This window comes from Oncorhynchus mykiss, chromosome 19 (assembly GCF_013265735.2).
Source record: "Oncorhynchus mykiss isolate Arlee chromosome 19, USDA_OmykA_1.1, whole genome shotgun sequence".
Classification (NCBI taxonomy): domain Eukaryota; kingdom Metazoa; phylum Chordata; class Actinopteri; order Salmoniformes; family Salmonidae; genus Oncorhynchus; species Oncorhynchus mykiss.
This window is the reverse complement of record NC_048583.1, coordinates 65,654,363-65,669,923: the sequence shown is the minus strand read 5'-3', so window position 1 is coordinate 65,669,923 and position 15,561 is coordinate 65,654,363. Positions and strand designations below refer to the sequence as shown.

At 40.4% G+C, this 15,561-nt stretch overlaps 1 protein-coding gene across 8 annotated transcripts in view; it reads right to left on the bottom strand.

Moving 5' to 3' along the window:
• Positions 1 to 15,561, bottom strand: part of LOC110498653 (attractin) — a 258,850-nt gene that overhangs the window by 138,452 nt on the left and 104,837 nt on the right. For 7 of the 8 annotated variants that reach the window (XM_036955432.1, XM_036955429.1, XM_036955430.1 and 4 more), the window contains exons 12-15: positions 14,657 to 14,880; positions 6,318 to 6,439; positions 5,972 to 6,110; positions 3,588 to 3,778 (exon numbers count right to left, since the gene is read on the bottom strand). In XM_036955432.1, coding sequence (XP_036811327.1) covers positions 3,588 to 3,778; positions 5,972 to 6,110; positions 6,318 to 6,439; positions 14,657 to 14,880 — 676 coding nt within the window. The remainder of the gene's footprint in view (positions 1 to 3,587; positions 3,779 to 5,971; positions 6,111 to 6,317; positions 6,440 to 14,656; positions 14,881 to 15,561) is intronic. The other variant, XM_036955431.1, reaches the window with a different exon arrangement.

The window sequence follows — 15,561 nt, the reverse complement described above, 5'->3', positions numbered from 1 at the left end:
TATGGTGATGTCATTATGGGGTATTGTGACGTCATTATGGGGTATGGTGATGTCATTATGGAGTGTTTTTTTTTAGGCTGGGTTTCTGTACAGCACTTTGAGATATCAGCTGATGTACGAAGGGCTACATAAATACATTTCATTTGATTTGATTTGATTATGGGGTACGGTGATGTCATTATGGGGTATGGTGACGTCATTATGGGGTATTGTGACGTCATTATGGGGTATGGTCATGTCATGATGGGGTATTGTGATGTCATTATGGGGTATTGTGATGTCATTATGGGGTATTGTGACGTCATTATGGGGTATGGTCATGTCATGATGGGGTATTGTGACGTCATTATGGGGTATGGTGATGTCATTATGGGGTATTGTGACGTCATTATGGGGTATGGTGATGTCATTATGGGGTATTGTGATGTCATTATGGGGTATTGTGATGTCATTATGGGGTATTGTGACGTCATTATGGGGTATTATGATGTCATTATGGGGTATTGTGATGTCATTATGGGGTATTGTGATGTCATTATGGAGTATTGTGATGTCATTATGGAGTATGGTGATGTCATTATGGGGTAATGTGATGTCATTATGGAGTATCGTGATGTCATTATGGGGTATTGTGATGTCATTATGGGGTATTGTGATGTCATTATGGAGTATCGTGATGTCATTATGGAGTATGGTGATGTCATTATGGGGTATCGTGATGTCATTATGGAGTATCGTGATGTCATTATGGGGTATTGTGATGTCATTATGGAGTATTGTGATGTCATTATGGAGTATGGTGATGTCATTATGGGGTAATGTGATGTCATTATGGAGTATGGTGATGTCATTATGGGGTATTGTGATGTCATTATGGAGTATCGTGATGTCATTATGGGGTATTGTGATGTCATTATGGGGTATTGTGATGTCATTATGGGGTAATGTGACGTCATTATGGGGTATGGTGACGTCATTATGGGGTATGGTGACGTCATTATGGGGTATTATGACGTCATTATGGGGTATTGTGACATCATTATGGGGTATTGTGATGTCATTATGGGGTATTGTGAGCGAAGGAAAAATCTAATCAAAATCTATAGGTCACATACACATGGTTAGCAGATGTTAATGCGAGTGTAGCAAAATGCTTGTGCTTCTAGTTCCGACAATGCAGTAATAACCAACTAGTAATCTAACCTAACAATTTTACAACAACTACCTTATACACACAAGTGTAAAGGAATGAATAAGAATATGTACTGTACATATAAATATATGAATGAGTGATGGCCGAACAGCGTAGGCAAGATGCAGTAGATGGTAGAGAGTACAGTATGTACATTTGAGATGAGTAATGTAGGGTATGTAAACATTATATTAAGTGGCATTGTTTAAAGTGACTAGTGATACATTTATTACATTGATTTTTCCATTATTAAAGTGGCTGGAGTTCAGTCAGTATGTTGGCAGCAGCCACTCAATGTTAGTGATGGCTGTTTAACAGTCTGATGGCCTTGAGATAGAAGCTGTTCTTCAGTCTCTCGGTCCCAGCTTTGATGCACCTGTACTGACCTCGCCTTCTGGATGATAGCGGGGTGAACAGGCAGTGGCTCGGGTGGTTGTTGTCCTTGATGATCTTTATGGCCTTCCTGTGACATCGGGTGGTGTAGGTGTCCTGGAGGGCAGGTAGTTTGCCCCCGGTGATGCGTTGTGCAGACCTCACTACCCTCTGGAGAGCCTTACGGTTGTGGGCGGAGCAGTTGCTGTACCAGGCGGTGATACAGCCCGACAGGATGCTCTCGATTGTGCATCTGTCAAAGTTTGTGAGTGTTTTAGGTGACAAGCCAAATCTCTTAAGCCTCCTGAGGTTGAAGAGGCGCTGTCCCGCCTTCTTCACCACGCTGTCTGTGTGGGTGGACCAATTCAGTTTGTCCGTGATGTGGAGGCCGAGGAACTTAAAAACTTTCCACCCTCTCCACTACTGTCCCGTTGATGTGGATAGGGGGGTGCTCCCTCTGCTGTTTCCTGAAGTCCATGATCATCTCCTTTGTTTTGTTGACGTTGAGTGTGAGGTTATTTTCCTGACACCACACTCCGAGGGCCCTCACCTCCTCCCTGTAGGCCGTCTCGTCATTGTTGGTAATGAAGCCTACCACTGTAGTGTTGTCTGCAAACTTGATGATTGAGTTGGCCACGCAGTCGTGGGTGATCAGGGAGTTTCTTTAAAAAATATATATTTTATTTATTTCACCTTTATTTAACCAGGTAGGCAAGTTGAAAACAAGTTCTCATTTACAATTGCGACCTGGCCAAGATAAAGCAAAGCAGTTCGACAGATACAACAACACAGAGTTACACATGGAGTAAAACAAACATACAGTCAATAATAAAGTATAAACAAGTCTATATACAATGTGAGCAAATGAGGTGAGAAGGGAGGTAAAGGCAAAAAAAGGCCTTGGTGGCAAGGTAAATACAATATAGCAAGTGATGATATAGTATAGCAAATAAATGATGGAACAAATCAGTAATTTGCCTTCTGATGAAGATCATCAAAGGTAAGTGAATATTTATGGTGTTTATTCTAACTTTGTTGATTCCAAAATATTCCTCTGGCTCTTTTGGGTTCTGAGCGCCGTTTTCAGATTATGCTTTTTCCGTCAAGTTTTTTAAAAATCTGTGAGTATTTCTGCAAAATCAACGGATGTTTTGGAATCAAAACAGTTCTGCACATAAGGCGCCAATGAGATTTTTGGATATAAATATGCACATTATCGAACAAAACATACATGTATTGTGTAACATGATGTCCTATGAGTGTCATCTGATGAAGATCATCAAAGGTTAGTGATTAATTTTATCTATATTTCTGCTTTTTGTGACTCCAATCTTTGGCTGGAAAAATGGCTGTGTTTTTTTATCTGAGATTTATCGTGAGATTTTGAGTGAAAAGCTCCTTCCATCAGCAAGGGCATTGAAGATGAAACGTGGCTGGGTCTTTCAGCATGACAATGATCCCAAACACACCGCCCGGGCAACGAAGGAGTGGCTTCGTAACAAGCATTTCAAGGTCATGGAGTAGCCAGTCTCCAGATCTCAACCCCATAGAAAATCTTTGGAGGGAGTTGAAAGTCCGTGTTGCCCAGCAACGCCCCCAAAACATCACTACTCTAGAGGAGATCTGCATGGAGGAATGGGCCAAAATACCAGCAACAGTGTGTGAAAACCTTGTGAAGACTTACAGAAAACGTTTGACCTCTGTCATTGCCAACAAAGGGTATATAACAAATTATTGAGATAAACTTTTGTTATTGACCAAATACTTATTTTCCACCATAGTTTGCAAATAAATTCATAAAAAAATCCTACAATGTGATTTTCTGGATTTTTTTTTTCATTTTGTCTGTCATAGTTGAAGTGTACCTATGATGAAAATTACAGGCCTCTCTCATCTTTTTAAGTGGGAGAACTTGCACAATTGGTGGCTGACTAAATACTTTTTTGCCCCACTGTATGTTCTAATATATTGTAACTAAAGTGACCTTTCTATATATGTTGTAATATATTGGAACTATAGTGACCTTGCTCACCAGAACATTCATGATCTGCAGCTCTTTTAGGACGAAGTCCACCTTCTTCTGATTGGTCAACGAGGCCAGGACGGCGTTGTGACCCCGACAGGTCAGCTTGGCGTTGTCGTACGAGTCCTTTGCTGTGATGAACTTCAGACAAGAGTTACCCACCAGGTGCCAACTCTCACCACAAATATTCTCTGGAGGGAGAAAGATACATTTTGATATATTATAAAGACAGATAGATGTCTATAGAAAGAAAGGTTCTCTGCAAGAAGAACAGGACAGGACCGTTAAAGGGAAACCTTGTGGATTTTGTCAATGAGGCCCTTCATCTAGTTCCCCAGTCAGATGAACTCATGGATACCATGTTCATGTCTCTGTGTCCAGTATGAAGGAAGTTACAAGTAGTTTTGCGAGCCAATGACTGGAAGTCATTCCCAGAGGACTGGCCACCCCACATAGCCTGGTTCCTCTCTAGGTTTCTTCCTAGGTTTTGGCCTTTCTAGGGAGTTTTTCCTAGCCACCGTGCTTCTACACCTGCATTGCTTGCTGTTTGGGGTTTTAGGCTGGGTTTCTGTACAGCACTTTGAGATATCAGCTGATGTACGAAGGGCTATATAAATACATTTGATTTGATTTGATGTCTATGGGTATCTACTAGCATGACTATGGGGAAGTAGATTAAGGCCCTCATTGCCAACATCCCAAAGTATCCCTTTAAAACATCTAACACCAACTTATCAGGGCAACATACACATCTGTAGAAAAGAAAAAAAATCAACCATTTTCTATGGTACAGTGCCTTCAGAATGTATTCATACCCCTTAATTTATTCCACATTTTTTTGTGTTACAGATTTCATTCAAAATGGATTAAATAAATACAAAAGCTCACCCATCTACACACAATACCCCATAATGACAAAGTGAAAACATGTTTTTAGAAATGTTTGCACATTTATTGAAATCTAAATACCAAAATATCCAATTTACATCAGCATTCACACCTGAGTCAATACTTTTTAAAATCACCTTTGGCAGTGATTACAGCTGTGAGTCTTTCTGTGTAAGTCTAAGAGCTTTGCACACCTGGATTGTACAATATTTGCCCATTATTCTTTTCAAAATTCTTCAAGCTCTGTCAAATTGAATGTTGATGCTAGACAGACAATGTCAAGTATTGCCATTGATTTTCTTCTCCCAGTGTCTGTTGGAAAGCAGACAACCAGGTTTTCTTCAAAGATTTTGCTTAATGCTTAATATTAGGACAGTTTAAAAGAAATATAGTAGGGTTAGCCTATAGAAAGCTGATTGGATCCTCCTCTTTTTAATAGAGGCCATCAGTCTGTTTTATCCCCAAATTGCATAACCTATAGAAATGTTGTGCAACATGAGCTCATGGGCTCTCATGAGGTGTTTGATTAGATTTTCCATTTCATTTGCATTGATGTCAGAGTGATTAGAAGGACAATAGAGTACTGAGTACCAGGCAGTTAGCATGTTTGGTAGACTTAATGACCATCAGCAGCGTCAGAGCTTGGAGAAACCTAATTACCGTGACTAAACAGTCATGTGGAATTTGACTGCCTTCATGACTCGTGTGTGGCGGTAATATGGTCACCGCAACAGCTCTAGCGATTGGACAGGACTAACACCAACTGATCAGGACATTAGGTAGTTGTTGGGGAATTGATGGATATTACTGCATTTTCATAAACTAGAAGCACAAGCATTTTGCTATACTTGCATTAACATATGCTAACCATGTGACCAATACAATATGCTAACTACCAAATAAACATCACAGAAATGGGGTAAAAGTACAAAGGGGAAAAACGTATCTATATTATTAACCACGGAATGAGTCCATGCTAATTTGTACGTTTGTTAAGCACATTTTTACTCCTAAACTTATTTATGCCATAACAAAGGGAATAAATACCTATTGACTCAAGACCTTTTCAGCTTTTCATTTTTTATTAATTTCAAAAAAATAAAATTCCACTTTGGCATTATGGGGTAGAGTGTAGATCAGGGACACAAAACAGTAACACAACAACATTTTGAAAAAGTCAAGGAGTGTGAATACTTTCTGAAGGCTCTGTCTGTAAATGGAGGACACATCTAAGACAATCAGGAATCCCTGATTAATTCATTAGGAAGTATCACATCCCTGCACAGCACAGTATACTGTTAAACACTAGCAAACCAGTACAGCTTTGATGAGAGATGTACAGTACTTTTAAGAAAATGTTTAGTATTACCAGGTAGAGAGATACACTTCTGGTTTCTTACCAGGCAGAGAGATACACTTCTGGTTCCTGGGTTCTTACCAGTTGTTTTCTAGGTTACCAGGTAAGCATATACACTTCTGTTCTTTGGGGTTCTCACCTGGTAGAGCGATGCACTCCTGGTTTCGAGGTTCCCACTGGCAGTTCTGGTCCACCCCACAGCTCTTACAGCTGGTCTTCTTGTTGCAGACATATGACGGGTTGTCTTTAGGACAGACATCATACTCCACTATGGCCCCCTGGGATAGGAAGACATGTCATACATATTAATAACACAAGTATTTCCTGCTTACTCCCTCCTGATTCCAGGAACCTTCCCATTTCTGAAAACCCTGGTAATTTACTGGAATTATGCAACAAAGAGACATTGTGTAAAGTCCATGTAAATCTACATGTAAAGTCCTATAATGTAATGATAATGAGTGCAGCCCATTGGCCATTCTTACCGTGACGGACGTACAGTTGGAGCTTACGGAGACACACTGAACAGCACACCACTGGCAGCCGTTAGTATTGGCTGTACAGCTGTAGCAGTCCGTGTACTGGTCACAACGATCGTTGTCAACATCTACGATACAACCAGAAAGTCATATTTAGTACAGTTGTAGTATAGTTACAGTACATGTACAGTATCCGTACAGTAGTAGTATGTGTACAGTATTCATACAGTATTAGTATGCATATATTATTCATGCAGTATTAGTATGTGTACAGTATTCATACAGTATTAGTATAGTATTGGTATTCATACATAAATTCATACTGTATTAGTAAAGTATTGATACATGATTCGTACAGTATCAGTATTAATACATGATTCATACAGTATTAGTATTCATACATGATTCATACAGTATTAGTATTCATACATGATTCATACAGTATTAGTATTAATACATGATTCATACAGTATTAGTATTCATACATGATTCATACAGTATTAGTATTAATACATGATTCATACAGTATTAGTATTAATACATGATTCATACAGTATTACTATTCATACATGATTCATACAGTATTAGTATTAATACATGATTCATACAATATTACTATTAATACATGATTCATACAGTATTAGTATTAATACATGATTCATACAGTATTAGTATTAATACATGATTCATACAGTATTAGTATTAATACATGATTCATACAGTATTAGTATTAATACATGATTCATACAGTATTAGTATTAATACATGATTCATACAGTATTAGTATTCATACATGATTTGTATAGTATTAGTAAAGTATCAGTATTAATACATGATTCATACAGTATTAGTATTCATACATGATTCGTACAGTATTAGTATTAATACATGATTCGTACAGTATTAGTATTAATACATGATTCATACAGTATTAGTATTCATACATGATTCATACAGTATTAGTAAAGTATCAGTATTAATACATGATTCATACAGTATCAGTATTAATACATGATTCGTACAGTATTAGTATTCATACATGATTCATACAGTATTAGTATTCATACATGATTCATACAGTATTAGTATTAATACATGATTTGTATAGTATTAGTAAAGTATCAGTATTAATACATGATTCATACAGTATTAGTATTCATACATGATTTGTATAGTATTAGTAAAGTATCAGTATTAATACATGATTCATACAGTATTAGTATTCATACATGATTCGTACAGTATTAGTATTAATACATGATTCGTACAGTATTAGTATTAATACATGATTCATACAGTATTAGTATTCATACATGATTCATACAGTATTAGTAAAGTATCAGTATTAATACATGATTCATACAGTATCAGTATTAATACATGATTCGTACAGTATTAGTATTCATACATGATTCATACAGTATTAGTATTAATACATGATTCATACAGTATTAGTATTAATACATGATTCATACAGTATTAGTATTAATACATGATTCATACAGTATTAGTATCAATACATGATTCATACAGTATTAGTATTCATACATGATTCGTATAGTATTAGTAAAGTATCAGTATTAATACATGATTCATACAGTATTAGTATTCATACATGATTCATACAGTATTAGTATTAATACATGATTTGTATAGTATTAGTAAAGTATCAGTATTAATACATGATTCATACAGTATTAGTATTCATACATGATTTGTATAGTATTAGTAAAGTATCAGTATTAATACATGATTCATACAGTATTAGTATTCATACATGATTCATACAGTATTAGTATTCATACATGATGTGTATAGTATTAGTAAAGTATCAGTATTAATACATGATTCATACATTATTAGTAAAGTATCATTATTAATACATGATTCGTACAGTATTAGTATTCATACATGATTCATACAGTATTAGTAAAGTATCAGTATTAATACATGATTCATACAGTATCAGTATTAATACATGATTCATACAGTATTAGTATTAATACATGATTCATACAGTATTAATACATGATTCATACAGTATTAGTATTAATACATGATTCATACAGTATTAGTAAAGTATCAGTATTAATACATGATTCATACAGTATTAGTATTCATACATGATTCATACAGTATTAGTACAGTATTAGCATTAATACATGATTCGTATAGTATTAGTAAAGTATCAGTATTAATACATGATTCATACAGTATTAGTATTCATACATGATTCGTACAGTATTAGTATAGTAGTAGTATTGGCTGTACAGCTGTACTGGTCATTGGTCATGATCGTTGTCAACATCCACAATAAAATGTCTCCAGTCATTTTTTTTACATTTACTGTTGAAACACGATATTCCAAGTATAAATACAGTAAAGTACACACAAATGGTTAAAAAATAAATGTTTTGTGCAATGTAGTGATTTTTAGACAACTAAAAAGGAGCAGGGCATTCAAGTTGTTGGTCTGATGGAAACTCGAGATATCAGCCTCCATCTTGCTTGAGGAACAATAGATAAAAGAGGAAGCCCCCCCCCCCCCCCCCCCCCTTAATGCTGATTGGCTGACAGCAGTGGTATATCAGACCACGGGTAGGACAAAACATGTATTTTTACTGTTCTAATTGTGTTGGTAACCAGTTTATAATAGCGATAAGGCACCTCGGGGAGTTGTGGTATATGGTCAATATACCACGGCTAAGGGCTGTTGCGTCGTGCCTAAGAACAGCCCTTAGCCGTGGTATATTGGCCATACACCACACCCCCTCAGGCCATACACCACACCCCTCAGGCCATACACCACACCCCCTCAGGCAGGCCATACACCACACCCCCTCAGGCCCTATACCACACCCCCTCAGGCCATACACCACACCCCCTCAGGCCATACACCACACCCCCTCAGGCCATACACCACACCCCCTCAGGCCATACACCACACCCCCTCAGGCAGGCCATACACCACACCCCCTCAGGCAGGCAGGCCATACACCACACCCCCTCAGGCCATACACCACACCCGCTCAGGCCATACACCACACCCCCTCAGGCCATACACCACACCCCCTCAGGCCATACACCACACCCCCTCAGGCCATACACCACACCCCCTCAGGCCTATTGCTTAATTAGACATGACCAGTTCTAGGGCATTGCTGCCTGACTTTTGGAGTCCTGTGTTAGATGTGTGTGAAAGATATTCAGGATGCAGTTTTCATCTCCAACCCCAGAAAATGAGTCTGCCAACGGGGAAAGAGGAGATTACTGCAGCCGTGACAACACGACACCGAACCAAACACAGCATGTTAGAAGACCCAGCTGGAGAGCTAGTCTGAAGTAATGTCCTGAACACACACAGAGACATGTACGCACACAGAGATACACATACCTCCAGAAAACACACAGATGAAACTGTGCAAGAGGATGTCCCAGACACTGGACTGCACTGTACACACAGACAGATATACTGTACTGTACACACAGACAGATGTACTGCACACACAGACAGATGTACTGCACTGTACACACCAACAGATATACTGTACTGTACACACAGACAAATGTACTGCAATGTACACACCAACAGATATACTGTACTGTACACACAGACAAATGTACTGCAATGTACACACCAACAGATATACTGTACTGTACACACAGACAAATGTACTGCAATGTACACACCAACAGATATACTGTACTGTACACACAGACAAATGTACTGCAATGTACAGTCGTGGCCAAAAGTTGAGAATGACACAACTATTAGTTTTCACAAAGTCTGCTGCCTCAGTTTGTATGATGGCAATTTGCATACTCTCCAGAATGTTATGAAGAGTGATCAGATGAATTGCAATTAATTGCAAAGTCCCTCTTTGCCATGCAAATAAACTGAAAAAAACCTTTTCAGTACATCTGGCCCAGACAGATGTACTGCACTGTACACACACACAGATAGATATACTGCACTGTACACACACACAGATAGATATACTGCGCTGTACACACACACAGATAGATATACTGCGCTGTACACACAGATAGATATAATGCGCTGTACACACAGATAGATACACTGCACTGTACACACATAGATATACTGCACTGTATACACACATAGATATACTGCACTGTACACACAGATAGATATACTGCACTGTACACACAGATAGATATACTGCACTGTACACACAGATAGATATACTGCACTGTACACACAGATAGATATACTGCACTGTACACACAGATAGATATACTGCACTGTACACACAGATATATATACTGCACTGTACACACAGATATATATACTGCACTGTACACACAGATAGATATACTGAACTGTACACACAGATAGATATACTGCACTGTACACACAGATATATATATACTGCACTGTACACACAGATAGATATACTGCACTGTACACACAGATAGATATACTGCACTGTACACACAGATACAATGCATTAAAAAAGTATTCCTTATTTACATAACTATTCAGACCTTTTTCTATGAGAGTTGAAATTGAGTTCAGGTGCATCCTGTTTCCATTGATCATCCTTGAGGTGTTTCTACAACTTGATTGGAGTCCACATGTGGTCAATTCAATTGATTGGACATGATTTGGAAAGACACACACCTGTCTATATAAGGCCCCACAGTTGACAGTGCATGTCAGAGCAAAACCCAAGCCATGAGGTCAAAGGAATGGTCCGTAGAGCTCAGAGACAGGATTGTGTTGAGGCACAGATCTGGGGAACCGTGCCAACACATTTCTGCAGTATGGAAGGTCCCCAAGAACACAGTGGCCTCCATCATTCTTAAATGGGAGAAGTTAGGAACCACCTAAACTCTTCCTAGAACTAGCCGCCCGGCCAAACTGAACAATCGGCGGAGAAGGGCCTTGGTCAGGGAGGTGGCAAAGAACCCGATGGTCACTCACACAGAGCTCCAGAGATCCTCTATGGAGATGGGAGAACCTTCCAGAAGGACAACCATCTCTGCAGCACTCCACCAATCAGGCCTTTATTGCCAGATGGAACCCACTCCTCAGTAAAAGGCACGACTGCCAGCTTGGAGTTTGCCAAAAAAGCACCTAAAGAACAGACCGTGAGAAACAAGATTCTCTGGTCTGATGAAACCAAGATTTAACTCTTTGGCCTGAATGTCAAGCGTCATGTCTGGAGGAAACCTGGCACCATCTCTACGGTGAAGCATGCTGGTGGCAGAATCATGCTGTGGGGATGTTTTTCAGTGCCTGGGACTTAGAGACTAGTCAGGATCGAAGGAAAGATGAACGGAGCAAAGTACAGAAAGATAATTAATGAAAATATTGCACCATACTGCAGCATCCCTCATGCTTGCCACGGTATGATGCAACCTTTAAATGAAGACCCACTGTACACTAACAGATTTGAAGATACTAACAAGGCGTTCTCATTGGACCGCATGCTGCTTTGTATTCAGATAAGGATGGGATGGCACACCTGTCAGGTCCTATGTTCAATATGTCAGACAGAATGGACCTGGTTATCAGAGGGATAGCTAGTTGATTTGAGGCATGAAGTTGGTTAGATAGCCTGGTCCCACATCTGGTTGAAGTTGGTTCTAGCCTGGTCCAAGACCTGGTTGAAGTTGGTTCTAGCCTGGTCCCACATCTGGTTGAAGTTGGTTCTAGCCTGGTACCAGATCTGGTTGAAGTTGGTTCTAGCCTGGTACCAGATCTGGTTGAAGTTGGTTCTAGCCTGGTCCCACATCTGGTTGAAGTTGGTTCTAGCCTGGTACCAGATCTGGTTGAAGTTGGTTCTAGCCTGGTCTCAGATCTGGTTGTGTATCTTGCCAACTCCTATGGTCATTGTGTGAAATATGTGACCCGTTTCAGGAAACCAGGCACCAAACATCACGTAGTAGAACTACATAAGTGTTGCTCTCCACTTTCTGGAAGACATCACGTAGTAGAACTGCATAAGTGTTGCTCTCCACTTTCTGGAAGACATCACATAGTAGAACTGCATAAGTGTTGCTCTCCACTTTCTGGAAGACATCACATAGTAGAACTGCATAAGTGTTGCTCTCCACTTTCTGGAAGACATCACATAGTAGAACTGCATAAGTGTTGCTCTCCACTTTCTGGAAGACATCACATAGTAGAACTGCATAAGTGTTGCTCTCCACTTTCTGGAAGACATCACATAGTATAACTACTTCAGTGTTGCTCTCTTCAAACTAAAGGCAACCACGGTTGTACAACTGAATGCATTCAACTGAAATGTGTCTTCCACGTCTAACCCAACCCCTCTGAATCAGAGAGGTGTGTCTTCCACATTTAACCCAACCCCTCTGAATCAGAGAGGTGTGTCTTCCACGTTTAACCCAACCCCTCTGAATCAGAGAGGTGTGTCTTCCACATTTAACCCAACCCCTCTGAATCAGAGAGGTGTGTCTTCCACGTTTAACCCAACCCCTCTGAATCAGAGAGGTGTGTCTTCCACGTTTAACCCAACCCCTCTGAATCAGAGAGGTGTGTCTTCCACGTTTAACCCAACCCCTCTGAATCAGAGAGGTGTGTCTTCCACGTTTAACCCAACCCCTCTGAATCAGAGAGGTGTCTTCCACGTTTAACCCAACCCCTCAATCAGAAAGGTGTGTCTTCCACGTTTAACCCAACCCCTCTGAATCAGAGAGGTGTCTTCCACGTTTAACCCAACCCCTCTGAATCAGAAAGGTGTGTCTTCCACGTTTAACCCAACCCCTCTGAATCAGAGAGGTGTGTCTTCCACGTTTAACCCAACCCCTCTGAATCAGAGAGGTGTGTCTTCCACGTTTAACCCAACCCCTCTGAATCAGAAAGGTGTGTCTTCCATGTTTAACCCAACCCCTCTGAATCAGAGAGGTGTGTCTTCCACATTTAACCCAACCCCTCTGAATCAGAGAGGTGTGTCTTCCACGTTTAACCCAACCCCTCTGAATCAGAGAGATGTGTCTTCCACGTTTAACCCAACCCCTCTGAATCAGAGAGGTGTGTCTTCTACATTTAACCCAACCCCTCTGAATCAGAGAGGTGTGTCTCAAGGGGGGGGGGGGGGGGGGCTGCCATAATCGACATCCACGTCTTCGGCGCCCTGGAGAAAGGGCCTTGCTCAGGGGCAGAACGACAGATTTGTACCTTGTCAGCTCGGGTATTCGATCCAGCAACCTTTCTGTTACTAGCTAGCTAACGTTAGCTGGGTGGTTAGCTAGCTCACGTTACGTGTTTGATCTGTGTAGTAATATTATTCATATCTCAGAGCCATTTGTATTGCTAGTTATAGCCTAATGCTAGTTATAGCCTAATGTTAGTTAGCTAACATTGAACCTGGTTAGTTTAGCTACCTGCAGATTCATGCAGGGCAGTAACATTACGAGTTGGGATTATGGGTCATTGTTTAGCTAGCTAGATACATGTCTAAACAAAAGACTCCACTATGCAACTAACCATTTCAATAGAATGTTTGTCATTGCGACAACTGTCGATAGACGTAGCTGGTAAATTTGCTCTGGCTATCTGATTTCAGAGCACTCTCGTCTAAATGTGGCAGAGCGCAGAATAACTGACGAATTTAGCAACGCTCATCACCCGTTGAATATGGCCAGTGTCAGTAGAAGTTGGCAAAAAAGCGTAATTAAATTGTTGCCAGCAGCACGCTCTGGATAACATGAAGACAGCCTAACCAGCTCTGCTAGGGAGAGTAATATGGTCAGAGAGCTGTTCTCTCATTTGTGTCTGGAAGTAGCTAGCAGCTAGCCAACGTTAGCCAGTTAGCTTGGGTGCTTGACTGCTGTTGTTAGGGCAGAATGCTCGGATCAACCCTGCTCCTCAGCCAGAGCGTCCAGTGTGAGCTCTGAACGCTCCGAGAGCCAAACGCTCTTAGCATACTCTGGCACTCCAGACTAAATTTACGAACACACCTGTAGTATAAACCAGCCTTAAGTCTTGAAATCTTTGGTTGTTTAGTACATGGCCTCACAGGTGAATCCTGAAAGAGATGGGTGGGGCTAAAGCTTAAGAGGGTGTGAACAATGCTGAATGGGTGTAAACAAAGAAGAACTCTCCAGTAGGTACAAAACATTCAAGGGACATTTTCTCAAAAGTGAGGTTACAAGTTTATCAGCTTTCAAAGCAGAATTACTTTCCCATTGTTCCTCAACTGCAGTGTATGATATTCCATTTTGTAGCTCTGAGTCTCTACTTTTATCCAATGTATGAAACCCCATTTCAAATGTTAATACATAAGACCAAATCGAGCCGGGTGGTCACATATGTGGAACTAGGCTAGTGGTTAGATAGACAGGTCACCTACATGTTCTGGTTCCACAGGAGGCCAGGGTGGTCTGCTCATCCAGGAATCCGGGGTTCGAGTCCCAGGGCAGGCAGGAGCCCAGGTTAGCATTCCAAACGCAGTGAACCCCCGGCCAGGCCGCTATACAGGCGGCAGCGCTGGGAGCGCTGGAGCAGGTGGCTGGCGTGTAGATCAGGACATCACTCAACAACAGACTGTTGAACCCCCCAAACACATACATCACACTGTAGGGGGGAGGGAGGGAGGAGTAGAAAGAAAGATAAGACACATGAAAGTATAGTAAGCTTATTCCCTAGACATAGTTCACATAGACATAGTTCCCATAGACATAGTTCCCATAGACATAGTTCCCATAGACATAGTTCCCATAGACATAGTTCCCTAGACATAGTTCCCATAGACATAGTTCCCATAGACATAGTTCCCATAGACATAGTTCCCATAGACATAGTTCCCATAGACATAGTTCCCATAGACTTAGTTCCCATAGACATAGTTCCCATAGACATAGTTCCCATATTCGGCCGACCTTTTGCCACATTTCAGGCTTCAAACATAAAGATATAAAACTGTATTTTTTTGTGAAGAATCAACAACAAGTGGGACACAATCATGAAGTGGAACGACATTTATTGGATATTTCAAACTTTTTTAACAAATCAAAAACTGAAAAATTGGGCGTGCAAAATTATTCAGCCCCCTTAAGTTAATACTTTGTAGCGCCACCTTTTGCTGCGATTACAGCTGTAAGTCGCTTGGGGTATGTCTCTATCAGTTTTGCACATCGAGAGACTGAAATGTTTTCCCATTCCTCCTTGCAAAACAGCTCGAGCTCAGTGAGGTTGGATGGAGAGCATTTGTGAACAGCAGTTTTCAGTTCTTTCCACAGATTCTCGATTGGATTC